The 27,084-nt window shown below is 41.8% G+C and overlaps 1 protein-coding gene across 9 annotated transcripts in view; it reads left to right on the top strand.

Moving 5' to 3' along the window:
• The window catches only part of RPAP1 (RNA polymerase II associated protein 1), a 41,635-nt gene extending 17,503 nt beyond the window's left edge, over window positions 1-24,132 (top strand). For 7 of the 9 annotated variants that reach the window (XM_064658081.1, XM_064658080.1, XM_064658083.1 and 4 more), the window contains 15 exons: window positions 774-941; window positions 3,206-3,388; window positions 6,402-6,536; window positions 6,717-6,896; window positions 8,859-9,016; window positions 10,360-10,539; window positions 11,319-11,520; window positions 13,425-13,534; window positions 15,355-15,550; window positions 16,472-16,621; window positions 17,071-17,213; window positions 18,173-18,977; window positions 19,771-19,947; window positions 21,381-21,437; window positions 22,206-24,132. In XM_064658081.1, the coding sequence (XP_064514151.1) occupies window positions 774-941; window positions 3,206-3,388; window positions 6,402-6,536; window positions 6,717-6,896; window positions 8,859-9,016; window positions 10,360-10,539; window positions 11,319-11,520; window positions 13,425-13,534; window positions 15,355-15,550; window positions 16,472-16,621; window positions 17,071-17,213; window positions 18,173-18,977; window positions 19,771-19,947; window positions 21,381-21,437; window positions 22,206-22,361 (3,000 nt within the window). In that variant the 3' untranslated portion in view covers window positions 22,362-24,132. The remainder of the gene's footprint in view (window positions 1-773; window positions 942-3,205; window positions 3,389-6,401; window positions 6,537-6,716; window positions 6,897-8,858; window positions 9,017-10,359; window positions 10,540-11,318; window positions 11,521-13,424; window positions 13,535-15,354; window positions 15,551-16,471; window positions 16,622-17,070; window positions 17,214-18,172; window positions 18,978-19,770; window positions 19,948-21,380; window positions 21,438-22,205) is intronic. The other 2 variants (XR_010431270.1, XM_064658084.1) reach the window with 2 other exon arrangements.
• Window positions 24,133-27,084: the final 2,952 nt, after the last annotated feature.

The following is a 27,084-nucleotide window of genomic DNA, read 5'->3' as shown; positions in this document are numbered from 1 at the left end:
CATAATTCCAATTTCTGATGTATCAGGGCCCAGATTCTCTAGTACTAATTGTTTGCTTTCTGCACTTCAATAGAGGTAAGCAAAGTCACCTACAAGGCATTCTTTTTCACTGAGGATCCTTACTGTTAGAAAACCTAGTGTTGGGATATAACAAACTGAGATTGGGGTTTCTCTGAAGGGTTCCAGAGTGTTCTTCCAACAAGTTGTTCCAAGTGTTATTTGGCAGCAGTGCTGCAACTTCAGTTCTTTTGTTGATTTGGACACAAGTTTGGTTTTTTTGGTGTTACTTTTGTGACAAACCTATTCTTGGCATTGACCCTTTCACTATGGTTGTCTGAGCCAGCTTCACATTGTGCATTTCCTGTAGGAGGTGAGAAAGAACCAAGCCTACTCATAGAGCAGTGTGCCAATACCATAAAGCAAAATGAATACTTCTGTGCACATTTCCACCTAACTCTTGAGGGAAGTGCTAACCTTCTACCTAATGGCATTGGAGACAGAGAAGAAATAGCAGTGTTGTTTTGAGAAGGACAATGGGGCAGAACAGAGTGAAGTCAAAAGATGGGTTCAGACTTTAGAAAGAAAATATTCTTGCATTAAAGAACTGTAGTTGTGTGCCTCTGTAGAATGACAGGAGGATAAAATAAAGGAAAAAAACCTGCACACAGTTTAGCAGCTTTACAGTAGAAAAGGGAGGAGGCAAAGATGTGGAATGTTGAGATGTACCCAGCTGAGACAGCCTTAACCCTGGCTCTGTGTGACATACTTTTCAGGCCAGGGCTGGAGAGTTTGCTTCCTCCTTGAAAGGCAGCGTTCTGCGTCTGCTGCTTGATGCTGGGTTTCTCTTCTTGCTGCGCTTCTCTCTGGATGATGCAGTGGATAATGTCATGGCAGCATCTGTTGGTGCTCTCCGGGCTCTACTGGTGTCCCTTGATGATGAGGTAAGACAATCAATAAGTGCTTGGGTTTGATTTCAAACTGAGCTGTTCACAGGAATCAGAATGGGAAGACATGGTAAGTAGCTTGAACAAAGGCTTACTGGACAGGTTAGCTTAATGGTGAAGAGAATATCATTCCTGTGCTTTGGGACAGACACTGGAGTATGTTATCCCAGTTTGAGAGATTCAGGTATCTGTTTTTCCACCTGTTTGAATTAGCTCTGCCCCATGATTAAATTCCATGTGTGCTGCTGAGTTGAGTTTCTCTTTCTTTTGATATCCTTGCCATCTAGATCAGGCCACTACTAATGTATGTGTAGAATTTAGTTTTTTTAATATGGCCTCTTATGTTGTTGTTTTCTTATTTTATAGTTTTCCTGCTTCTTAACAGATGCTTTCCTTTATGCTTCATAATAATGCCATTTTCTTTTTCTCTCATTGTCCATTTTCTGCAGTTCTCATGTGCTTTTGTTCCCATGTTCTTTTGTAACACTGATACATACCTAATTTTGCCTTCTCATATGTTTATTTTCTTCTTGATACTTTTTCACCTGGTAGAAAGTTGAGACTTCTTTTAGGTGTTCAGAGCTAGTAGAAACCCTCCAATAACAAGATTAAAATGTATTCCTGGTTGGACAGAAGCAGTCTGTTATAGGCAAAGCATGCTGTGGGCTCTGTTGCAAGTTCCTTTCTTGAGAGCTGCTCCTATGTCTGACTGCAGAGGGGCTGGTGACAGACAAGAGTGGGTAGAAGCTCCCTGCAATTTTACCAGGCCTGTAGAGCTATCCCTAGTGGGAGGCAATAGAAATGAAGATAGCTTTCTCCACATGTTGCTCCTTTTCTAAGCTATGAGCCTAATGGAGTTCTGCTAGATGAGTCCTGCCCACCCGTGGTAGGCAATTAGTGCTATAAATCAGCTTCTTATTGTGTTTTTCTTTCTTCTGATACTGCTCTGATTTATAATGTCTGCAGTGCTCTGATTTTCAGATCAAAGCCTGTGGCATGATGTCTTGTGTAAGCCGGAAATGCTAACTGTTGGTGCCAGAAGCAGCACTGTGGGTGCTCTGTCAGTATGTTTTCTAACTTGGAGAGTCCTTCCTAGAGTCTTGTGTTGCTGAATTTTAAAAGATCTCTGAGAAAGGAGCAGAGCTGAAAGTCTGGCATTCTGCTCCAGGATTCGTAAGACAAGTAGCATTTATCTGCACTATTAACACAGAAAATCAACACACATAAAAATTAGTCTGAAGATTTTGTTCATCCATCAATGGCCCTGAGAAGGAGGCCGTTTTTCTTATGTTTTTTCTTCTCTTGGTGGAAGGAAGACAATAGTCCCAAACTGTATTCCAAATGGACTCAAGGCTTCATCCCCTAAAGTCAGACCTCTTCTGACCATGTCATTCACTCACAATCTTTAGTTAATCTTGCTTTTCTTTCTTTTTTTTTAATGTCTGATAATAACTTGTGCTTCCTTGTTACTTGGCAGTTGAAGTCTACCACTTCTTTTCTGACTAATATGGTAGTTATTTCTGATTATGGGTTCAGGAAGTGGAAATTTAAAGCAGTTAATTAAGCAAGTACTCGATTTGGCTATCTGTTATATTCTAAAACATTTTGGAGGAAGCAAGTCTGTTATGGAAACAATCCCCTCTCTGAAGAGTTGGAAGCTCTCTTGTTGCACTATTGCTGTAGAACTTGAGAGGACCTGACACTGTCATTAGCTGTGAACAAAAAAAGGGGGTTTTTCTGTTTGCTGAAGCTTGAGGTGTTCGAAGAAAAGCCAAACACGTGTGAACAAATACACTTGGTAGTCTTTATTTTATCATAACAATTTTTACATGATCTTTCTGTGTTATTTGTGACCTAAGTTCCACACAGGTGCAGAAATGGCAATAGAGCCAATAAATGTTAAATTTCATTTGAACTTCTAGAGCCTTGGTGGTTTGATCATTTATTTATTTATTTATTATCCTAAATGTGTTCCAGTTAAGCTAGATTTCTGTTACCTGTGTAATGAATTTAATTCATGTCACAGTAATTACTTTTCATGGTTTCCCAAGTGTGTGTGTGTATGAGGTTAAAATCACTTCCCTGAAAAAGCATTGCTTTCTACTTGTATATGTTTAGAATATCCTTTATTATGTTCCTGTTTTCCTGGGCTTAGGTAGGAATCAATAAAGCATTCCATAATGAAAAACATCTTTGAAAATTTTTTGTCTTTCATGATTTCTTTGGGAGAATTTTTTTATATGCTTTTACTCTCCTTATAGAAATATCTTGATTGGACTTTCTCATGGTACCAAGGGATGGCTACATTCCCCTTTGTCCCCAACAAGGAGGAGGAAGAAGAGGAGGAAGAGGAAGAATTAAATGGAACAGAGAAATCTCAAGATAAAAAATTAAAGGATGAAAACAAGCCAGATCCAGATGTGGCCCGATATGATGTTGTAAAGGTAAGCACCTTTACCTAATTGTTAGACCTGAAATCTTTTTAGGAAAATAGCACACACAGCACTGTGCTGAGCCTATTGAAACATCTGCCTTCCTGTGCATCCTGGACAAGAACATTCTGAACAAGAATTGGAACTCTTCCCTGGCTGTTGGTTGTTATGTTTCTGTCACGTATTACCAGGAGGATGATTTTATTGATCTCTAAAAATGTTGAGACTTGACTTGTGTGATTTCAGTATCTTTAATATCTCTTAACTTCCTCAAGGAAAATTGACAACAAGCACACCGATGACCTTGTAAGACTTTGCTGAAAGGCTGCATACAGACGTGACTTTCAAGCTCACTTACTTGAGCTAAAAGTGAAGAGGTTTCAACCGTTATTAAAATGTTTTTTGTAAAGTTGAACAAGAATATTACAGCTAGATAGTTCAGAACTAGTAGATTTGTACAATGATATTCTTTTTTTATTTGACATTAGGTGGTTACTTACCATTTCCCCAAATTTCATTCCTCATATTTGTGTTTCTCGTTGTCATGTTTTGAGAGCCCCAAAAATCTAATTCCCTATCTTCAACCCCCCCCCCAATCTCAAGTCAGTGTGAGAAGGTTTTTTCCAGACAACCACACGAGACTTCCAATGACTGTACACATAAATATAATACGTTACACACACGATCTCAACTATCTCTACTATGATAAATCAGTATTTACAATGGATCAGATCTCTCTCCCCTCCAAATAAAAGTCTAGGAGGGAAGAAGGAAAGATCCCTTCTTCAGAGCAGTGATGTCTCTAAGGCAGCAGGTTTATCTGTTTCGCTCTTCTTCTCGTGCAGCAGCTGGATCTCTGCCAGCACACACGAGGGGTATCCAAGCCCCTCGGCCACCCGTCTTCAAACGAGGGTCTTCCTCCATGGGCTGCATAGCAGGGACAACACTCGCTTCACCACGGTCATATCACGAAGTGCAGGGGCATCTTCGTGGAAGTCCCTTCCTCAGGGGGTTCACCCCTGAGTCAGAACATCTTGGGCAGCTTTCAGTTGAAAGCCTTTGCCTCAAGAGTTCTACCAGAACTCCTGTGCTCTGTCTCAGGCTACTAGGCTTGGCAGCAGTGGCGAGGGGGGGAAAGCCAAGGTCACCCCCCTCTGCATTCCTTCTCCATCCTGGTCTAGCTTTCCAGGACGCTTTGAGCTTTTCAGTTCTTCTCTCTCTGGTGCTGCATGTTGCATTTTAGGACTTCCATCCAGTAGGAGTCCACCACCCCAACTTAAGAGGGGTCTCAAAAGGGTTTTGGGCAGTCTGGTTCAGTTCTTACCCCCAAAACTCTGTGTAGAGTTTAGTCCTGCTTTCTCTCTCTCTCTTCATTAGACATCTCTGTGTCTTCTTGGCTGCATACTGTGGCTTTCTTATCTTTTGGCTCTTAGCCACAGTCTCTGGATGCTGCTTCTGCCGCTGCTCTGTCTCTGCTCACTCACGGTGGAGAAAACTTTTTTAGCTTTGAGCCACAGGTACTTAGCCCAGCGTTACGCTGTTCCAAGTCCCTGCAGCCCCCCCCAGCCGGGGGCTGGGGGGCCCCAGAGGCCCCAAGGGGCTCCGAGCCCCTTTCCTTGTGGCCTCAGAACATGGCTACCACTTCTGCCACCAAACTACAACTAACCTTCTCTTCCATTTGCTTGTGGTATGTTTATATTTTGCAAAAGTGCTCATTGATTAAAACTTCAAAACTTCCAGGGTCACCATCCCCTGGGGTTTTACCATTTTATAACTGCAGGGGGAAAACTGTTTCCCCCCACTACACTCGTATTAAGAGTTTTACAGCATTTGTAAGGAATCCCTCCCACATTTGAAGCCTAATCCCATATTTTTGATACAAGATCTAAAAATTTTTGTTATCTCAAATTCAGTCTTGGTCGAGCTGATGCAACTCTCTTGCCTGCTGCAGTCATTAAAACCTGTGATCACATCAGTTAGTCCTTTTGCTTGAGCACTTGGTTTAAAAGCATCACTGGGTGAATGAATTACTGTACTTGGGCATCTGCTGTTGTTTAGAAGCTTTATGATTTCGGATGTGTTCTACTTGTTGGTGACACTGTTTAAAAAGCTTAACAAAAGAGTTTTAGGTAGAATTGAGACCAGTTTGTGATTCTGGAAACAATTACATGGTTCAGCATAATGGATTTTAACTTGTTCCAAGTGACCTGAACTCAGAAGGTATTTGGGATAAAATTCCCCACTGTTCCCATTGTTGTGAAATTGATTTCACACCTGCATATTGGCTGTTACAACCCAATTATTCCACACAGTTGGGAAAGGAGTATTTAAACTAGCTGCTGAACTTGGTCAGGCCTAGAACTGCAACTTGCTTGGCTGCAACTTTTAAAAACTAACGGTACTAGAAATTAGGGATGTTATGGATTTGCCTTTTTGCAGAACCAGGAATGCAAAGCACTGTTAAGTAAACTGAAGATTTGTTTCCTGGCACTGCCACTGGTCATGGTCTTCTACTCAGTGAACCATAAATAAAAAATCACATAATCTCTATACCTCTCTTTTTCTACTGCAAAATAGGAATTCGTGTCTGTTCTCTGCTTCTGTCAACTTTCTCTGACATGGCAGGTACTATCAGACAAAGTGCTGCACTAGGTGGATGTGGTGAAAATGATTCAAGGAGCATGAGAACTCTTTTCAGCAACAATAGGTTTTAATAGTCCTCTATAGGAAAGATTATTTTCCTATTCCCTGTCACTTGCGTTTTATATTCTGGAAAACACAAATACCCAAAAACCACCAATGGTCTGATTCAGAACAGAAGTTCAGTTGTTCCTGCTCTCTTGAGGTAACACTTGCCAGTGTACTTGAAAATCCCCAGAACCTTATTTCTTTGTTTCCCCACTGCTAATTTTAAAACCATCTCTGCAGAAGATGTAATTGAATCTGCTTTTGTCTTCCAGCAACTGAAGTGCAGAGAGAAATCAGTTAGAGTATAATGGATTTATTTTTTTTTAACGCCCTTCAGGGACTTTTAAAGACACGGATCCAGCACCGGCTGAGGTACATCCTGGAGGTGGTGCGACCTGTTCCAGTGGTAGTCCTGGATATACTGCACATCCTCACCCACATAGCAAGGCACTCCTCTGAAGCATGTAGCCAGGTAAATCTCCCATTGTATAGGAGCTTGGGAATGATAGAGAAGGGTTTGAAAAAGGAAGGAAAAGCAGGCAAAATTATGTCAAGGATGTTAGACAACTTGTCTGTTTTGCATGTCTTCTGCTTGCCTACATAACTGCTTACCTACCTTTGGTTATTTGTGCTGCCTGCTGTTTCTCTGCAGCTGCTTGACTGTCCTCGGTTGATTGAGACCATTGTCAGGGAATTTCTTCCTACTCAGTGGGATCCCCAAGTGGCCGAACCAGGATTTTTACTTACCAGTCTCCATGGAGTTGCTTGTGCCAGTGCTATGAAGTTCATCAGAGTGTTGGCATCTGGAGGCCGAAATGCAACAGCCAGGCTGGTGAGTGGTTCTCGGAAGAGCTTTTATGATTGTAAAGACCTTTGCTCTCTATGCCTTACTTTCAAAGTAAAGAGAGAAGTTTATTTAGAGGTGACTCTGAGCTGAAGCTAAAATAGTAATTGTGGAGAAAGTGCATCAGTGTGTTTTGAAAGATTTGTCAACGGTGTGATAATAATGGTGATTTTGCTGTGTACCAGCAGAAGAGCTTCAAGCTTTTCTCTACTTTTTTATGTAGTGAAGTTATGCAAAATCGTGGAACACAGTACGGTGATGCTGACCAGTAGCAAATGTTTAGAGCACACATTGGTGTGTGATGCTCTCTACTCTCCCATGTTCCAGTGATAGGTAGCATAGGACTGTATAAGCCAGAGACTTAATCGCTGTCCCTGTGTTTTACAACCCTGGTTGAATTTTTCTGCCATTATTTTGTCTTAATAACTCTGAGGTCATTTATCAGTATTTTCAACTCCTCTGAACAAGTTCTGGAGAGGTTTTCCACTTCAGAGATAATTGCATTCACTCATATAGGTTGTCATGCTGGTGCTATAAATGCATAAAATCTACCAAGAGTAGCACCCACTACAGTGCAAAGAGCACTTCTTCGGGTTTTTGGTTCCGTTTTGTTAACACCATCTAACAAATTGTTAGCCAGGAAATTGCTAATATCAACAGAAGAACACCAGTCTGTGCTGTAAAATATGGAGAATAATGTGCTGCTGATGGATAGTGCCGTATTTAAAGGCTGTAAATTGTGATAGGAACATATTAGAGTAAAATTCAGATAGTTTTCCACTTCAGGCTTTGTGTACTCCGGTTGTTTCAAGGCACACAAAAACTGCTTACAGGGTTCCTGACACTCAGGCTTTGGTTCTGTTGCACTCTTCTATGGTTTTTTACACGTGCTTAAACTAAACCTTCAATGTAGGAATTTATTTTAGCTAACAACAACGTTCTTCCATCTTCCTCCTGGAAGTAAAATTGACTTTGTCCTCTGTTCTGTAGGAGGGGTGTCAGAATTCATAGTCTGACTCATCAGGTCCTTTGCTTTCTTGTTGGTGTGCATTGATTGCCCTACAAGATGTCTCTAAAGCATTTGAGTTTTAAATCATTTGTATGTCCTTGTGCTGTGAAAAAGACATTGTTACCTCATTTGTTTAGACAGAGCACACACAAGCTTTTGTATGTGTGGGAGGAGGAAAGAGAAGCTCTTTTTTGTGGTTAAGTAAAAATACCCAATTGTAGGGGAGGATAAAAATTATTTCTAGAGAACTGCAAATGAGTCATGTCATGCTTAATTCAATACTAAAATAAGCTCAGAACATTTCCAAGGCATCAACATTCTATAACTTTTCAAAAGTAATAGGCAGGCGGTACGCTCTTCTTATAAAATAAACACAGAATCATAGAAAGATTGAGAACCCCTGAATGGCATTTAGTGTGACCTCCCAAAAAGAACGTCTGCATCAGTTCAGTACTTTTGTATACAGTATTTTTCATAAGGTGTATTTTTACATGCAATATCGACTAACGGAGTTCTATTTAAGACTATTTAAAGAAGGATAGTTACGTATTTTTTTAAAAATCAGTTTAATGCTGCAGAAAGCATCCAAAAAAAGAGTGTGCATGGGCTAGATAAACCTCCATCAGAAATGATTTTAGGTGTAGCTGATTTGTGTTAGGAATGGGATTTGTGTTGATTTGTGTTAGGGATGCCCCTAGGCGTCCCTTCCAGGAATACTTCTCTGTTAATAGCCATTGACGATTTACTAATCCTTTGTACTATGCTCCTTAAGATTACACAAAGTAAAGACAGATTTGAAGAGAGGAGTTTAGAGTGGGCTGAATTGAAATCTGCAGCTCTTTTTGTGTGTCAGAGTAATGAGGTAATGATGCATGCAACTGATGTGCCTTGTCACTTTATCTTTTTTCTTGCTTGTTCTTTTTTGTTAATTTGTTTTACAGCTTAACAAATTTGAAATGAAAAGTCGGTTAAGTCGATTTATAGCTGAAGACCCTCTGGATCTGCTTCTGCCAAGGGAAGAAGCCATAAGGCTAAGCACGGAAGCCTTGCGGTTTTGGGCTGTGGCTGCTGGTTATGGACAGGCCTGTGATCTCTACAGGTACAGCCCAAAGCTGGAGAAATGGGGGTGGAGGGCAGAACGGAGAAAATGGACATCCTGTTCCAGAGGGGCAAATAGAGGGTTCTCTAGGCTCAGTCTCTGTTTCCTTCAGAGTGTCTTATCTCACTTTCTCTGGCCTCCTGCAGTAAAACTCACAGTTTCTAAAGGTATTTGTGATGAATATTGTCCTTTTCTGGTTGATTTAAGCACTGGTACTTTGTTGTTTCTCTTCTATGCTATGGGAGACCACTGTAACTTTTTAGGGCTGCATCCTTTTCCCCTTGAAGGCATGAATAATCTGTGCTTGTGTGACATCAAGACACGCACTTTGCAGCACACCTAGGATTGAATCTGATTGATCTAAGGCAGTCTGTGGCAGCAGTCATCAGCACTCATGCTGAGTGAAGCAGACTGATGCAGTCAAACTGCACAATGCATTGACTTCAGTTCCGTACAAGTTCTTGTGCTTGACTGCCAAGGTCTGCACTGGGATGGGTCTGACCTAGCTCAAGTGTTGAATCTTCTTTCTGTAACTGCACTGAATTGGAAGCAGAGATATGGCATTGGAGTTGGAAGCAAAGAGGTGGCTGTGGAGTTGCTCTGAAGAGGAGTAAAAGGAAGGTCAGTATTGAGTTTCAGAAGGGAGATTCTCATCCACAACAGCATTTTGTGTTCTCCAGCACAATCAGGTATATTAGTTAAAAAGAGTAAAAACTGTATATAGTATTTTAGCATTGTAAATAATGTTGACGAAAGAAACAGCGGAAGATTCCTTAAAGCTGTAAGATTATAACTGTGGATACTGTGGATGAGAACTTGAGAACTATTCCCTTGCAAGAATAGTTTTTCCAAGAGATAATCAGAGTGCTTAGAGACAGAGTATTAGGTAGGTCCCATTCACATGAATTTCGAATGGCAATATTCTTCCTTTGTCATCTTTTTTCCATGTCTGCTTATTTTCATTATTGCAGTGGCGGTGATGATTCTCATAATGTCATTTTAGCAATCTTTATAAATATGTGATGGGAGAGTGTAAAAGAGATAGAACCAGGTTCTTCCAGTGGTATGAAGTGAAAGTACAAGAAGCAATGGGCACAAATGGAAATACAGGAAACTTCACTGAAGTGCAAGAAAATTTTTTTTACTATAAAGGCAATCAAACACTGGAGCATGTTGCAGAGCAAGATCGTGAACTCTCCATCCTTGAAAATATTCAAAATCCAACTGGACATATCCCTGGGCAATCTTGGTCTAGCTGACCTCACTTGAACAGATGAAGTTGAAGTACAGATGATCTCCAGAGACCCTTTGTAACCTCATCTGTTCTATGATTCATACTACAGTGATCTCTACCCTGTGCTGGTGAGGATACTGCAGTCCCTGCCCGAGTTGCTCAGAGCTTGCGCTGGTAGGAGCCCTATGGTTGAGCTGTCTGTCCAGCGAGCTGCGGCAGTAGTTACTCTGTTGATACATGTGACACAGACAGCAGGCTACACGGCAGAGCTGCAGGCCAAGCTGAGCAGGTAGGCTCTCTCTGCCAGTTCTGTGCATCTGAGTAGTTGGCATCCTGTCTTCCCTTTCTTTGGTTTGGAGACCCGGCTATCACCTTTTTCCCCCTTTCATTTGCAATGGTTTCCTGTCCCACCATATCCTTGCATGGTGGGGTAATATCCTCTTGTATTCCCTCTGACACGAGGTCAGAAGCAGTATCTAGTCTGATAGCTGTATGCCTGCTGGCCTGGTAAGAGGCAGGAGTCAAAATCTGTATTCAGCTACGGGGCAGATGGGCAGTGTTAGCCAAATGCCCTGCTGAAAGGAGCTAGAAGGCTCCTTTGACCTTCCTTTTGGGGTAAAGAAAATAACCTCCCTGAGATTTGGAGGAAAGAACCTCTCTGCGGAGACCAAGAGGGGTCAGGATTAAGAGGTGGTTGGTTTTGATAGACATCAAAGCAGCAGGATTTGCTGAAGACACAGGTACTTTTTCTGGTGGAAAGGAAGAAACTCTTCAACTAAAACTGAGTACTGAGATAGTGTGTCTGGTAAAGCTAGAGCACAGCTCAGGGGCATAGAAGTGCAGGAGAAGAAACTTCAGCTTTTATGAGTAGATCCTGCATTTTTTCGTTCTGCCTAAATTGATTTGATCTGGTCTTTGGGAATATGCAAAGACTTTTTTCCCCCTAATCGCTGTTGTTGGATATGGCCTTCCAAGCTACGTGGAATTGGTAATCTTTCTATTAAAACTGATGACAGTTGTTTCTGAGATGTATTTGCTATCCTGTGTCATTCTTCCATTGTGTTTCAGTAATAGCTCAGAAGATAGTGTACAGATTCCACCTCCTCCAGTAGCATGGAATCAAGTGTCAGGCTTACAGCCCTTCCTTGAGACAAGTCTGAAAAAAATCCTTCAAGAGATATCCCATACAGAAACTTGGCAAACTCTACAGCCTCTGACCACAGCTTGTGTGATCTACTTGGGAGTTTATTACAGTGCTTGCAGCCAACAGGTAAGACCTGAAAATACAGGTTGTCTTCACATCTCACCAGCATCAGCTTGTGTGTTACCTAAAATACCTGAACTTAAAGGCAGTACTGAAAAAGACAGAACTGTCTCTCTAGCTGAGAACTAGATTTTGTTTACCACAACTTATATCTGGACTGTGTGACATTCAGGGTCACATAAATCTGCTAATCCTATACATTAGGAGTGCCAAATGTCCTTTCTTCTGTTGAGATCAGAGTCTCAATCAAGGTGTGTGGTAGTGCAGTGACTATTCTGATTTAATGTGGAGATCCAAAGTGTGAAGCAAATATGACCTAATTTAGCGTGGCAGTCCTTTCTTCTGGTGGGATAAATCAAGCCGTGCATTTTTGCATTTGCTTTAGTGTAAGAGTTTACATATGGACACCTACCTACACTCATCTGGTTGGAAGACTGAACATTAGGGTCATACCGTATGAACTTTGGATAGGAAACAATAAAAATAAATTTATTTGTTGCCCCACTGACATTCAAGGTCAAATTCTGTACAGTTACAGCTGTAGTATGTGACCATCTTTTAAAGTGAATTTTCTGAAGGTGACACATCAGTGTGACGCTGTCGAAGAATAATGTCTTGTGCTTTACCTACCCTAAAGATTCATGATCTAAAAATAAATACAATTTTCCTCTCTGCTGCCCAACTGACGTGCCTGAGTTCTAACCTGGGAGAGCTTCCTTCAAGGTGTGGGGGTAATTTAGTGGCTGTAGTTATTCACACTTGTGCAAATCCTCTGAAACTTGACAAAAGCAACTGAGTTTATTGGTTGTGGCTGGGGTAGAAACTGCCTGTATCCCTCAAAGATGTCTTCAGTGCCCCAAAGGTTGGCAGTACCCTTCACATGCTATCATTATGTCCTGGCATTAGAGAACCAGGACAACCAGGAGGTTAATACTCCTTTTTAACCTTTACAGATACCGAAGAGAGTGGCTGACAGAACAATTTCTTAAGTCCTTGAACTATAATGTGCTGGGTTTTTTAATTTTCACATAAAAGGAAGTTTAATCATCTACCTGTGGTTAGTTGATTAAAAAAAAAAATTGCATGTGGCACCTTTGAACAGATTAGTGCAAAAAAAAATCAACTTGTATAGTAACCAGATTAGTTTGTACTGGGACCTTCTTGGAATATTTTTGTTAAACTACTAAGAACTAAGGTTAACATCTTCACAGAGGTTTTACTGATTTCTGAAGGGGGATTTCACCTGAGGGAAAATTGGATTTTATGTAATGGAAATGAATATTTCTGTATCACAAAGCAGCATTCTAATGAAGGAAAAGAGCATTAAAATTTGCCAGTGTGTTCCTTCAACCCGGAATATTGCTTGCTAGGGTCAGAAGAATTTGGATGGTTCTCTAAAAGCCACAGTTCATCCTCTGTGCAGTGTTTATCCACAGTCGTGCTTTGATGGGTAGGTCAATCATGCTTTTTGCAGTTGATTTTTTTTTAATTTTTTTTTTGGGGACCCTTGTGTGCCACTCTAATTTCTCAAGGTAGTTCTGATTACCTTTGTGTGATCTTCAATTTAAATAGAAAGATGTAGATGGTATGAGGAGGGGGCTTTAGCCAAGTTTTCTTTTAGGGAATCTTGATCCCATGGATCCCATACCTTGCTTCCAGTCAATTAAGAATCTCTGAGATGCATTTCAATACTTGAGTGCGAGAACACCTTGAGGTGCCAGCTCTCAGCTTCCACACTATGAGCAGTGAGGCCAGCTCTAAGCTAGAGCAGTACCACTCTGTAGGTGATGTGGTCTGGCCAAAAAAGAATAAACACAGAGAAAGCAATTAAACAAATCTATCTTTTTGTCCTCACTGGGAGACACTCATCATTCACCATCTTTTCCTGTGTTTCTCCATGTCTTCTGCAGCCATCAGTCAATCCAATTGACTGCTTAGAGGAACTGGAACGTTTGACATCTCAGGTGCTGCAGCCCCTTCTCAGCCAGCCAGCCATACAGAGCATGTGGGACTTGCTCAGGTAAAACCATTTCACTGCGAAGATGCTGTTGCCAGAAGCTAAGGGAGCCTCATTTCTACACTGTGACAATTCTCCCCCCTCCCATTTCTTTTCCCTGTACCTATGTGCCCCAGAAGTGTGAATTAGAGCGCAGCAGGGCTCTACACACTGCTGTCTTCTTTCCCCTCACAGAAAAAGCATGATGGCCACAGAAGTTCTTCAGTTCCTCCTTTTCTACCTCAGAGATGCTGCTGCATCTCTGTTTTACCATGTAGCTGTGTTTTTCATATCCATTTCAGATTATTTTAGTCACTCTTGGCTTTGATTCTGCTTTGGTTTCACTGCTTTTTTTAAAAAAAAACTAACATTAGTTGAGTCCCTCTTATGTGAGGAGGGGGGTGTGTATGTGCTCTGTGTGATGCTATATATATAAAATATTTTTACTAGATTCACATCTTCAGGCTCCTGCAGAGCTTCGCTAAGGCTTTGAAAGCCCCTGTGGAAAAGTGAAAAGCCACATACCGGGATAACATGAGCTCTGATTCTGGGAACAGTTAAACACTGCAGATATTCTGTCTTTCTGCTGTAGAGGGAGCCTCCTTACTAGGCTGTGATCAATCCTCTGGACAGGAAAGTGGGAACCTAAAAGGCCTGGTAATCAGGGAGAAATCCATCTGCTTCGGAGAACATCTGATATAAGGGACACTTGAAATTTTTGGGTTTAAGTGGTATTTGAATGGTCACCAGACAGTTTGGCCCATGTTCTTTCATGACTGGAACCGATGTCTGAAGCTCTTGGCACCAAAGCTTCCAACGTGAGCACTCGTTAGACCCTTTTCTGCCTGTCCTTGGGGTCTGAAAACAGTGGGTTAGGTCAGACTATAAGAACCCGTCAGCAAGAATTCTCCTACGCTGTTCTTAACATTGGCTGGTGAAAATGAAGAGTAAGTTAATCTCTGCCTGAATATTTTTACAATTTTGTCTAAACTTTCTGAGCAGATTAGGGCCAGGAGTTCAAGGTACTCCATGAGCTCCAGATGCATTCATGCATCTCCTACATGTAATGCCGGTGGTAGAAAGAACCATGCATTTAAGCAAACTGTTTTCTGTCACAGAGTAACAATATGGATCTTTGAGAGGGTTTTTCCTATTGCCCCATTACCACTGAGCAACATGCTTGTGGTCGCTCTTCCTTGTGGCGGTCTTGCCTGTACAGACATGGCTTATCCAGTGTGGGGCCCACAAGCACTGCTGGTATGAAAAGTTCTAGTTTTACCTGCAGAGAACGCATGCACCCCAAGAGTGGTTTGCATGGTCATGTTTATGTACCTTAAAGCTAGTTTTCTACTGAAAAGATTCTAAAAATATGCATTTCATGAGCACATAAAGGGCAGCATTTTTGCCATGTCAATTTTAGTTGTAATCAGGCTTTTTGGCTTTGCCTACAAGGTTGTTACTGTAATGCCTTGAGTGGATGGGCAGCTTTATAGCCTGGTTTGCATATGTATGTGGGGAAATGTGTGGGGTTTTTTTCAATCGAAGGTCTGGTGTTTCCAAATGCTTGACATCAGAGATGCGTCACTGCATCAGTATTTCTGCTCGTTGTGACCAATTTAGCTGAAGATAAGAATTCGTGATAGCTCACGGGCATTAGCTTGTATGGCAGTAGTGCTTACTGGACTAACCATGATACTAGTTTTTTTCTTGCACAGTCTTCAGGGCTTCTGTTTTACTGTAATGTGTGGTGCAGTTGAGATAGAAAGTAACATTCCTTACAAGATAACTCCTCAGCAGTATGAATGCTTTTGACCTGACCCCTCTCTCTTTATTTGTTCACACAGGCCGTGTTCTGCTTTGTGCAACCCTCTGTCCTGTTCCCCGGCACCAGAATCCGTCATCAGCATTTCATCTCTGAGTTGCACTGGAGGCAAACCTCCTTTGAGCCTGGTTGGCTCCAAGTCACCTTTCCCCTTCCTTACTGCCCTCCTGTTTCTCATCAATAGTATCACTGATATTCACAAGGACCTGACCAGCAAGGTAAGAAAAGACTTTTTCACTGTAAATTTCACTGTAAATTCTAGGTGAATGATGATATACTTGTGAGGGAGATTAGTATTTCTATCTTTCCAGGCTTAAAAGAGATGTTAGAAGGACTGTTAAAAACAAATTGCTGTGCATTTTTATTTTAAAACTATTTAAGTATTATAGAGAGAAATACCCCCATTTTCAGAACAGGTGGGAGGAGGATCTGAAAAATATCTCGTCTTTGAATTGCAATATCAACTGGACGCCAGGAAGCTGGAATTATAGAACAAGTGGCACTTAAAGGATGGACTTATAAAGAATGTTGAGAAAAATTGAGTAACTGTTGTTTGGCTAAGCAGAATAAGTAGCTTGAATGTCAGTGGAGGAGAGGCATGGTTGAAGCATGTATAACAAAGGAAAATGGGATAATATTAAATAAGGGAATGACTGCTACAGTGACTGAAGAGGTTCCTTCCTACTTCAGGTTGTCCTGAATTTGTAGAATGAGTGAGTTATGGAAGATTACAGACTCTGAGGAGGAAATGACTGAGCCCTAGAGAGATGGAGTACCTAGCATAAGCTTTCTCAAAGCCTTCCTGTCACCTTGTGTTGAATTAGGTAAATACTAATAGAAATATCTGGCCAGATAAGAGAAAAAGATGTTTAAGCCCCTGGCCAGACTTCTGCCTTATGACGCACTATGCAGGCAGTGACCATTGGTTACCTGTGATGGGGATGGTCATGATGGATGCAGGTGAACTCAGAGGCAGAAAAGCAGATATTTATCAGGCTGTTTTTAAATATCCCTTTTGGAGTAGCCAACAGGAATTCTCATATAAGGAGGTAGGAGGTAAGCCTTGGAGAGGGCTATGTTTTACTTTCCTCCAAGCACAAACTGTCTTATTTGTACCCCTGCTTGTGATTCCTTTACAGTACAGCTCTGTGCTGGGCTTCAGAGGCTTGAAGGATTATCTGCATCAAAGCTGGCAGACTGGACCTCCCTCTGTGACTCCCTCATCTGCATGGATCCTACGCCATGAATATCATCTGCAGTACTTTGTGTTAGCATTGGCTCAGAAAATGGTATTGTTTTTAGTCCTTTCATTTCTTTCACCCAAGGAATTGACTTTGCTGGCAACCAGTCTTCACATCCATGTTCTTTCTTGTGTCTGACTTAGGTCTGGCGACTCTTCAGGTTACTTTTATGCCCCATTAGCAAATAACATCTTTACAGTTACTGATGTGGGGATTTAGTTCCAAAATACTTTAGATGGCAAAATATTTTTTGCCTGTCTTTGGGATAGAGTAAGAACAAAGTTTTCAACTGTGCTGCTAAAAAACTGTCTGACTACCTAAGGCAGTCAGGGGAAGGAGAAAGATCTCTTGGTATGAATGCTGACAACTCTTGCAGTCTGCCGCAGTCTTTCACTTTCCAGCAACATTTGTGTCTTGTTTGACCCTCCTGTCCTCATTGATTGTCTTTGTTGACAAATGATATAGTGCTTTTATGTGTTGTTTTGTTTCCTGTACAGGCAGGCACTTGTCCGAATTACACCCAGCATGCCTCACTCCATCACTGTGTTGCCATGGCATTGCTAAGCCGCCTGTTGCCAGGGAGCGAGCATCTGGCTCACAAGGTCCTACTGGATCTTGCCTTTAATCCAGAGTTTCTTCCGTAAGCTTTGCATTTTTTCCTTTCTCTAGGCTGGTACATGGGAAAACTTGGGGAAAATGGAAAAAACCACATTGGCACTGTAATTTTGTCATAATTTCTGGCCTTTAACAGGGCCCGTATTTGAATTGTGGTTATTCTCCAGGCACTGAGCCTTCTAAACAGACAAGCACAATATGGTTGCATATTTCTCTCTAGTGTACCAATGTTGAGAAATGTGCCCGGTTTCTTTTGGTTTCCTCTGTGAAAAGGCTTGTGTGATTCCTGATAGAACTGATTTTCACTAAGGCCTGGCATCTGCCATCTAGAGAGTAGCAATTCTAGAAAATAAATGGGAATTTGACATAGCCTGAAAAACTTAATGAAGTTTATGAGTGGGTTTGTATGCTTGTGTGGTGGTGCTTTAGTTTTTTGTTTGGTCAGCAAAATGGTCAGTGTTTGGTCTGAGATCATGGCATATGGATTTGACAAACACCCTCCACACACACAGTTTCTGACAATCTGTCTGGTTCCCCTGACCTTTCCACTGCCAACTGCAAAGCTACTGTTTTGAGAATTGTCTTACTGATTCATGTAGGCCTTATATGATACACAGTATTTCATCTCAACACCCTGACATCTGTGTTAGTAAGTAGGCTGCCTCTGTGGAAAAGGGGTTTCAGCCTCCACACCAGACTGCTGGTATCGTGTGGAGGTTTTTCATATCACAGCCTCAGTGTTGCTAACTCCAAAGGTGGTTCTGTGAATTCCCTATGAATACCAAGATAGCTGGTGCTTTATGAGCATTCTATATTAGAGTACCTGAATGCTGTAGAAAGTGTTGCCAGTGCTGTGCATATGCTACTCTTCCTGTTCCAGGAAGGTTGTAAAGATGAATTTATGTGCTGTTTTATTTGTTTGGTGTTTTAGGGGGGCTTTTTGCTTGTTTGTTTCTTAAACTGTTGTTTGTCTTTGTCTTACAGTGAAGGGAAAGCTGGAGGGCCAGAAGCAGCTGACTTCTCTGATATTCTGCATCTGGGTACCAGTGCAAAACTGGCACAGCCTGGCTCTGCGACAGCAGTTTTTTCAAAGGTTACTCGTGGTGCCCTGCTGAGAGAATCGTATCAGAATCTACCTTCCATTCGTTCCTGTTACCTTTCTCATTTTGTCCACTTGCAGCCTACTCTTCTGCATTCCCAAGCGTCCTACCAAGGGCGGAATTACCTCATCCAGTCAATGCTGCTTCCTGAGGTCAGAGGGCCCATCCTGCCTTCAGACTGGCCGTTCTTTCCACTTATCAGCCTCTACAACAAAGTGACTAATGCAGAGACACGTGGGGCTGTACTGAACTCTCTCCCACTTGATCTCGTCAATACTGTGACCTGGAACTTGCAATGGGTCTTACTGCTGGAAACCTGGCGTGATAAAACCCTTCAGAGCATCCCTACTGCTGCCAAACTTGCACGGCTTATGTGTGTCTTCCTCACAGGCTGTGACCTCTTTCTAGAAGCACCAATCCACCGCTACACAGCTGGCCTTCTCTCTGTGTACTGCCAGCCCAAGGCCCTGGACTCCCTGAACTTGGATGCTCCTCTCCCTGGTTTGGCATCCTTCCATGACCTCTATAGAAGTCTCCTGGAGCAGTTTGAAGGTGTCTCCTTTGGAGACCCACTGTTTGGAGTCTTTGTTCTTCTACCTCTACAGAAGCGTTTCAATGTTCATCTGCGTCTCTCTGTTTTTGGGGAGCACACAAATATCCTGCGGGCACTTGGAGTGCCGTTACAGCAGGTAATCCTGGCTTATGGTAGTTGCATGTCACTGCATATTTCTGGATTACTGGGCTCTTGCCTGTGATTCTCCAGCCTTGATTTGGGCATCACAGCCCTTCCCCTTCTTCGCCATTCCTCTGTTCCAGTAGAATAATCATGCTTTCTTGGCTTAGAAGCTTTTCATTCTCCTTGAAGAGAGTCCAACTCATGAAATGTAAAATAGAATAGGAATGGAGAGCAATGTTCTTTTGATTTAAGGCTGTAACAGCAGTATGTACATTTTACAGCTTGATTGACTGTAAGTCTAAAGAGCAAAGTCCAGCAGCTGTAGGTCACATAAGCGTTTTCAGACACCTTTTGAACTTTATTTTGAAAGCAGATAGTATGTATATGTGGAGGGCAGGAGCTGTGAAATTGCTCAGTCTTCAGTGGAAACTGTGCCACACCCTGCTTGGTCTAATGATTGAGAACCTTCTAATTTATAGGCTGTATATGAAGGGCTCACCGCATCCCATGTTCCGCCAGCAATTGCCTTTCCCTTAAATAAATATTTCACACCTTGGTGAGAACCTTTTCCTTGCCCAGTGCATAGACAAATACTAATTTTCCCTATCAACCATGTTTCCACATTTAGTCATACTGGAGTTGTGCTCTGCTGGGTAAGTTGGCAAGAAAATTTGGTCTGTCAACTTCAGGACTATGTTTTTTTTGTATAAGCAGAGCACAAGAGATAGAATTTAGTGGTGCTGTCAAAAGTGCTACTTAGACCCTGACAAAAATTGTAATGTTGCCTCTGTATGGGTTTGTTGCAGTTCCCTGTGCCGCTTAAGCGATACACTTCCCCTCCTGAGGATAACCTGAACCTCCTGCGGCTCTACTTCCGAACACTGGTCACTGGTGCGCTGCGTCACACCTGGTGCCCTGTTCTTTACGTGGTGGCTGTGGCTCATGTGAACAGCTTTATTTTCTCCCAAGAAAGCGCGACGCAGGTAGGTAATGGATAGCAGAACTTCTTTGGGTTTTGCATCTGCTCTCGCAGGGGTCCAGTGTGGCTCGTGGTGAATCACTGACCTTGGGACTTAAAAACAAAGATTGTAAGCAACTGTGTTGAGAGGACTGGTCGGCTGTTCAGTAGACCACGTATGAGGCAGCAGCTTTTGTTCATTATGCCCTGAAGTACTTGCACTAATGGTAGCCAGTCCCACATAAATTTTTGAAGTCAGCAACTATGTGGGCTGTGGTATCGAGGGAAGAATAAAGCAGAAAGGATGAGGGAGCTGCAGGCAGAGAGAGCTCCACCTAGTTGATCAAGGAAAGCCAGTTGATGTAATCTTTTTGGATTTCAGTAGATCTTTTGATACTGTCTCCCACAGTAAATGAGTCTGGCACACAGCTGGATAAACACATCACGCAGTGGGTGAGCAATCAGCTCACGGGTCAGAGGGTAATAGTGAATGGGGTGACATTAGACTGGTGACCTGTCACCAGTGGGGTTCCACAGGGCTCCATCTTGGGGCCTGTGCTCTTCAACATCTTCATAGATGACTTGGACACAGGACTGGAAGGGATACTAAGCAAGTTTGTAGATGACACAAAACTGAGAGGAGCTGTTGAGTCCCTCAGAGGTAGAGAGGCCCTGCAGAGAGACCTCGACAAATTGGAGAGATGGGCAATCACCAGTCATATGAAGTTCAACAAGGGGAAGTACTGGATTCTGTATCCCGGATGGGGCAACCCTGGATGTATGTACAGACTGGGGAAAGAGATGCTGGAAAGCAGTGCTGTGAAAAGGGACCTGGGGTTCGTGGTCAGTGGCAAGTTGAATATGAGTCAGCAGTGCTCTGGCAGCCAGGAGGGCCAACCATGTCCTGGGGGGCATCAGGCAAAGCATCGCCAGCCAATCAAGGGAAGTGGTCATAGCACCAAGCCTCACAGAGTTCAAGAATTGTTTCGATGACACCCTCAGACACATGGTGTGACTCTTGGGGATGGTCTTGTGCAGGGCTAAGAGTTGGACTTGATGGTCCTTGTAAGTCCCTTCCAACTCAGCATATTCAGTGATTCTGTAAAAGACTTGGCCTCTGCCTGAGCAATCTTAAGGTGTAAAGTACTTTTTACTTTCACTTTGCTTGAGTAACCAAACAGAAGCTTTCCCGTGCCCTTGGAGCCTCTAGCAATGATTAGTTGTGCTAACAACACTTCACCTCTCATCTGCAGTTCTACCTGAAGGATGAGAAATCAGCCGAGATTCAGATCAGGGAAAGGAGGAGAGAGGCAGGATCCAAGTGATAGCCATCTCAAGCACTTTCTGCTAGAACAAGCTGCTCATTGTCATAATTAACAAATCATCCTGGAGTGCTGTATGCTCATGGGCAAAATTATTATTGTACTCTATTAAGGAAAGTATGTGTTTTGTTCCCAGGAGACTGATGCTGCTCGGAAGAGCATGCTGCGGAAAACATGGCTGTTGGTGGATGAGGTAGGATCTGTAAGATTCAGTTTGTACCCCTGGGAATTAAATTTTCTATACCTGGTACTCTTACATACTTATATTTGGCTTTTGAAATTTGTGTTTAAGTACCTTGCTAATTTGAGAATGAGAGATTAGCAGTAGGATTTTGGCCTGCAATGTCTATAAATACTGTTAACCAGTTCTTGTAGTAATTAAACTCAAAACACGGAGCCCATTGAAACCTAGATGAATCTCCTGTACTGTATTTCAGTCGTCTTGTCCAGGCAGCATTATATCTGGATAGTTAGAGGTGCTAGAGGAATGATTCTAGCATGGCTATGAATAGACAGACAGCAGTGATCTGCCTTAACTCTGAGGTTAATGCTTCCCCTGAAAAGAGCAGAACTGATGCAAGGTTTCTCCTTTTCTCGAGGAGCTTGCCAAAGTCTATCCTTTTTGTGACAGAATGGGGTCATTTGGCCCTCTGTGGTTAGTGTCGAGGGTAAATTATTAGATCCCACTCAAAACCCCACTTGGGTTTCTGGCAAAAAAGTCCTTATGAGAGGCTGTTGAGAAGACGGTGGAGTTGTGTTCAGAAGAGGAATTCTCATACAGATCAAAAGTAAATTTTATTGCAAGAAACTTGCCTTTTATAGCTCTTCAATTGAAGATATAATTAAATATGTTGGGCATGATGGAATTGTACTATCTGCAGATTGCTATGTTGTGTTGGAGATGGTGGAAAAGATTAGATTCCTTTCAGACATGTTTAATGGTTACTGTTTCTTTCTTCAGAATTTGAAAAAACACCTGCTGTACTACAGACTGCTGAATGCAGAGAACCCTATGGGATTTGACCTTTATGAGCAGCTCCCTCCCGTGAGACTGAAGTACCTGCAGATGGTGACACAGAAAGAAAATAAGGAGAATGCACCAGCGCTAGACTCATAGCAAAACACTTGTGCAAGAAGAGAGCCAAGGTGAAGAATGGAAGAGCTCAGTTTATACTTCACTGATGAAACTACTTGCAGCTCAGATGGTTTTAGTATTTACCTGGACATTCTTGGCATCTTTGCCACGTGAAGCACTGATAGAATGCTCCCACGTCTGCAGAACAATGCACAGTATTTGTGTGTGTGGCCTTTCTGTGTTAAATGTTGGAGCATTTTCCTTCATTTTCTTTCGTGTTCTTCTTCTTCTTCCCAGAGAAGGTGAGGATGTGTCTGAAAGGCACTGGACTGTTGGATGAACTGAAGGAATTGGAAAAGCTATTTCGTTCAGTCAGGCTGGAAACTGAGTTTTCAAGATGATGTCTGTCTTCCCTAGATATTTCCCTTGCTTTTTTTGTACCCTGAATTTTGAATGGTCCTTTCCCCACACTATCCCCTGCAAATAGAATGATGATGTGACAGGGAAAAAGCTGATCCTGAGAGCTCTTTTTTCCCTTACATTTAATATATATATAAGCAGTTTCTCCAGGATAGTGTTCTGTGCATACAGATGTATTGCGTCAGACCTCTAAGAAATATTAATACCTAATGCAGTGGTACAAACATGAATATCTTCCCTTGGCTGTCTTTTGGATAGTCTCTAAACTGTTTTCTTTTTTCCCTTAATTTGGTTCCATGTATAACAAGATCAAAAATAATTTAGAGAAAAAAAAAGTATCTGCTTGTTTAGCTAGAATATGTATTGATTGCCTTCTGAGGAGAATGCAATTTCAGTGTTGAAGTGGAGTTTCTTAGCTCAAATGTAATTTTATCAATGTTTAATTTGATCCCACTTCTACATCCAAATTCTATATTGCAGTCTTAGACACAAGGCTAAAAGGCTCCTCACAAGTGCCACATCAAGTCCAGAATTTACTCTAGGTTTGATCCCCCTGGATGTTTTCTTTATATCCAGTAATTTTTGCAGAACTACAGTCACTCTGGCAGGCTTTTGTTTGGAGAAGTTTAACAAGGTTTGTTCATAAAAGTATTTCTGATTTTTTGTTCTTACAAATAAATTCCTCTGGAAGGTGCAGGGTAATGCCTAGTCTGAAGGCCTAAGCTCCTGTTGCTACCTATCAAACAGGCCAAGTTAGCTTCCCTCCAAAGAAACCATGCCTGTATTAACCTTGCTCCAGTCAATGTCCCAAGAGAAATATGAAACACTGTTAATAGGCCTGCTTGTAGTTATTGAAATTGTTCAGACAAGAAACAAAGTCCAGATAGCAACTTTATAGAATCAAAGAATCATTTCGTTTGGAGAAGACCTTTTAAGATCATTGTGCCCAATGATAACAGTATCTTCCTTTCACCTGAAAAGTCAAGTGTTGCTGCCCCCTCAAATGGCTACATAATCACATAGAGCTTAGGGCATTTGTGACTGGGTTGCTGTCTTTGTATTGGCAGTTTTCTAAGTGTATCAGTCCCCCTTAAGTTGCCAAAAAATAAACAGTTTCATTTTCCTTCACCTTATTTCAGAAAGGGCAAAACTGCATTTCCATTCAGTCTTTTTTCTGCTTTTATCTAGATGGTGAGAGCCCAGCAGTTGTCTTTCAAGAGCAATGGATGGTAAAATATAAGGACTCCTAGCTGCCCCTTTAAGACCAACCTTCATCAAGGACTTTGCCTTTTGCTTTTTAGACCACCAGTTATAAAATCTCTTCCAGTACTTTGTGCGATGCAAAGTTGAGTTTTGTATTGTGTACAGGGTGTAAATAAATATTTTGAGAACTCTGCAGGTATTTTTTTTAACTGTGAGACTGCTTTTCTTTAAGTCTTTCTTGAATTTGGAGAGTTCTATTTGCAATTTGTCAATATCTTGGGAATGCTACTGCTGTGAGAAAATGCACTAAGCTTTGCAGCTCTGTAAGAAAGCTCCTCAAGCCAAAAATTACATGTTGTGTGATGGGTCAGTAATACAGGGTACCAAATGCTGTGTGTACTTGGGGAAGGTACAGAGTGGGTATCATGTGATTTGTCACATACCACAGGTAGGAAGACAGTAAAATACTGTCCATGGATGGTATTTGAAATTATGATACAAGTATCACCAACGGAGGGAAGGAAAAGAAAGGATCTCAAATAGTTCTGCAGGCCACAGTTATGTGCAGAAAATTCTAAGGATGCTGCATGTGAGTTTTCAAAATGTCAAATGTCATTTGAGGTGGTACAGCAGTCCTAAGCTTGAATTTTTTAAGGCTTTGGGCAGCCTTTTACCAGATTTCTCTGCAGAACACTAGAGGGCATTGCTTTGTCTAGTTTAAATGCAAGCTTTCTCAGCTTCAGAGCTATTGGAACTTGGAAAAAAAACCCCACCAAAAAACAACCAGCCTTTAAACATGGTTTGAATTTCCTGTGTTTTTTACTTTTGCAAATCCTTTTGGAGCAAGTGTGGAGAATTCAATATTTTATGTGATAGATTGCTAAGAATTATTCAGTGCTTTACCAGCAGGAACATTTTGGAAAAATCCTGGTAGAGTGAACGTAAGCTTTAAACTTCAGCTGAATGCAGTCAGAGACAGGACCAAAGCATGCCAGTTCTGTTAATCCAGTTTAATCCTGATCAGGGTAAGTGAGGAGATGAAGAAAATTAAAACTGTCCCCAAAAAATTGATGTGACTTCTTAAATCTTTATTGAAAGCTTAAGATTTCCTTGAGAAGAAAATAATTCTGCTGAAATAAGACCCACAAATAGGTTTCTGGGGTTGAAGTGGTTCTAGCTCAGAACAACGTATGTTGTCTGATAATTCTCATCAGAAGTCAACAAAACCAGCAACAACAACCAAATAAAATTATCCCTGCCTATGTTTTAATTCTTAGAAACAAAAAAAGGCCTCATCTTTTGGTCCTTTGTGGCTTGAAAATGCTTGATTTCATCCAAGTTACTGATATCGTCCCATGTGGATAATGGTGGAATCTATATGGTACAAATTTAGCAGGGGCTGTGCTGGAAGGCAGCGACGTGTTTTTAAAAATGATTGATTGTACTGGAGATGAGTTGAAGGTAATGCTTTTAGTATTGCTGTTGAGTTGGTAAGTAAGATGGTGGGGCTGTCAAGGGTTTTGCATCCCATAACTTTAATGGCTGAAGTTTTCTGCATTCTACTGAATCTTTTTTTGCATTTTGTAATGGGAAAGTGAGCTTCCATCAGCTTGGAAGGATGTCCTTTCTTGCCTAGAAAAAATTGAGTTGATTTGTGATCCTTCAACTGCATGGGTGGTTTGAATTCCCCGAATTTAGAATCCCTATGTGATGACTTGGCCCACTTTGCTGAGTAGGGGCAGTTCCCAAAAAAGATGTAGGCAACTCAGTGGCTGACAGTACTACACACTGAGGTAGGACAAGGCCTGGCAGAAGAAAGTAATGCGTTAGGCAAGGAAGAAATCAAAACAGAACTGAAACTACGTTGTATGGGAACTTTTTAACAGTACACATGAAGCATTATGTAATTAAAGCACTTACATTCCACTGTATTTATTGACTCCTTCAGTTTGACAGTGGAATTTAATAAGCCATTTCTAGACTAATGCATTCTGTCTGGCCACTTAACATCAGGCAAACCCTAAACACCTTTTGCTGATGAAGTCATGAACAAGCCATAAGATGGGGGTGTATAAATATATTGCGGGTCAGACAAGTGCATTTCTTTCGGTGTCAGACAGAAAGTAGAGCAGAAGGCATTTTTATTGTCACTTGTGCTCCTTCCTAGTTCTGCAAAGTTCTTCTTGGAAATCTCTCATTGATAAAGTGGTGCTGCCTCCAGCTAATTATCATATTTGGGGGGCAAAACAAATTTATTCCCATTGGCTTACAGAAGCTCATATAAGCTTTCCATTTACAAAGCTAGCCTCTGATATCCCTTGTTTAAATAACTTTATGGTAATTTCCTGGCCTTTTCCTCTAGTTTTTAAAAACTGGCTTACCCTCTCCCTTTGAATGGAGAATCTGCACAGAATCCATGCTCTCAGAACCGCGTTTTGCATGATAAGTAGTGGTTTCAATCAGGGGTAAATTGGCCGCTGTCTGTTCCCCTCCCTCCCTTTTTTGTGGTAATCTTGAGTCTCAAAACAGCTGCTGCAAAAATGCTGTCTGTAGGTTTCTGGCCAGCCAAAGCACAAGGAGCTCCAATTCAACCTGACTGAGGACCAGATGCTTCACTGGCGGTGTTCTGAGCCTCCAGTCAACCCTGACCTGAGCAATAGTTGTGAGTAGGTTACTGACAAAGGACATTGTAGACAGAGCAACACCTGGCCCATCTTTGGGTGCTTTATGAGTTCTTTATTTGCTAGTGGACTGTAACTAGCAGATACTGACAGACACCCGTGGCTCCAGAGACCAGAGGAATCTGCTTTATTCTGCCCCGGGCAACTTTTCTGCAGTACTTTGATGTCTGTTGAGCAACCAGCTCGTAAGTCCAATCAGGTCAATGGATGTTTCCAAAAAGTACTGTGTATGGACATTATAATGAAGTCTAAGGCATATGGGAAAGATTAGTGGCACCTACCCTCTGTGTCCCTCTGCCCTAATCTAACATGGATGACAAACCAGACCAGTGAAGTCAATGCTCATTACAAAGCAGCTGCTTGACCAGGCCACAACAAAAAGGGGGGTTGTGTGATGGAGAAATACTACTGCTGTCAAAGCAGAGCCACATAGGTGACAGTGTGTGCTAAAATCTGAGGCC

This window comes from Pseudopipra pipra, chromosome 6 (genome assembly GCF_036250125.1).
Source record: "Pseudopipra pipra isolate bDixPip1 chromosome 6, bDixPip1.hap1, whole genome shotgun sequence".
NCBI classification, from domain to species: Eukaryota; Metazoa; Chordata; class Aves; order Passeriformes; family Pipridae; genus Pseudopipra; species Pseudopipra pipra.
Note: the sequence above shows the minus strand (reverse complement) of the source record. Positions and strands in the feature narration are given on the sequence as shown.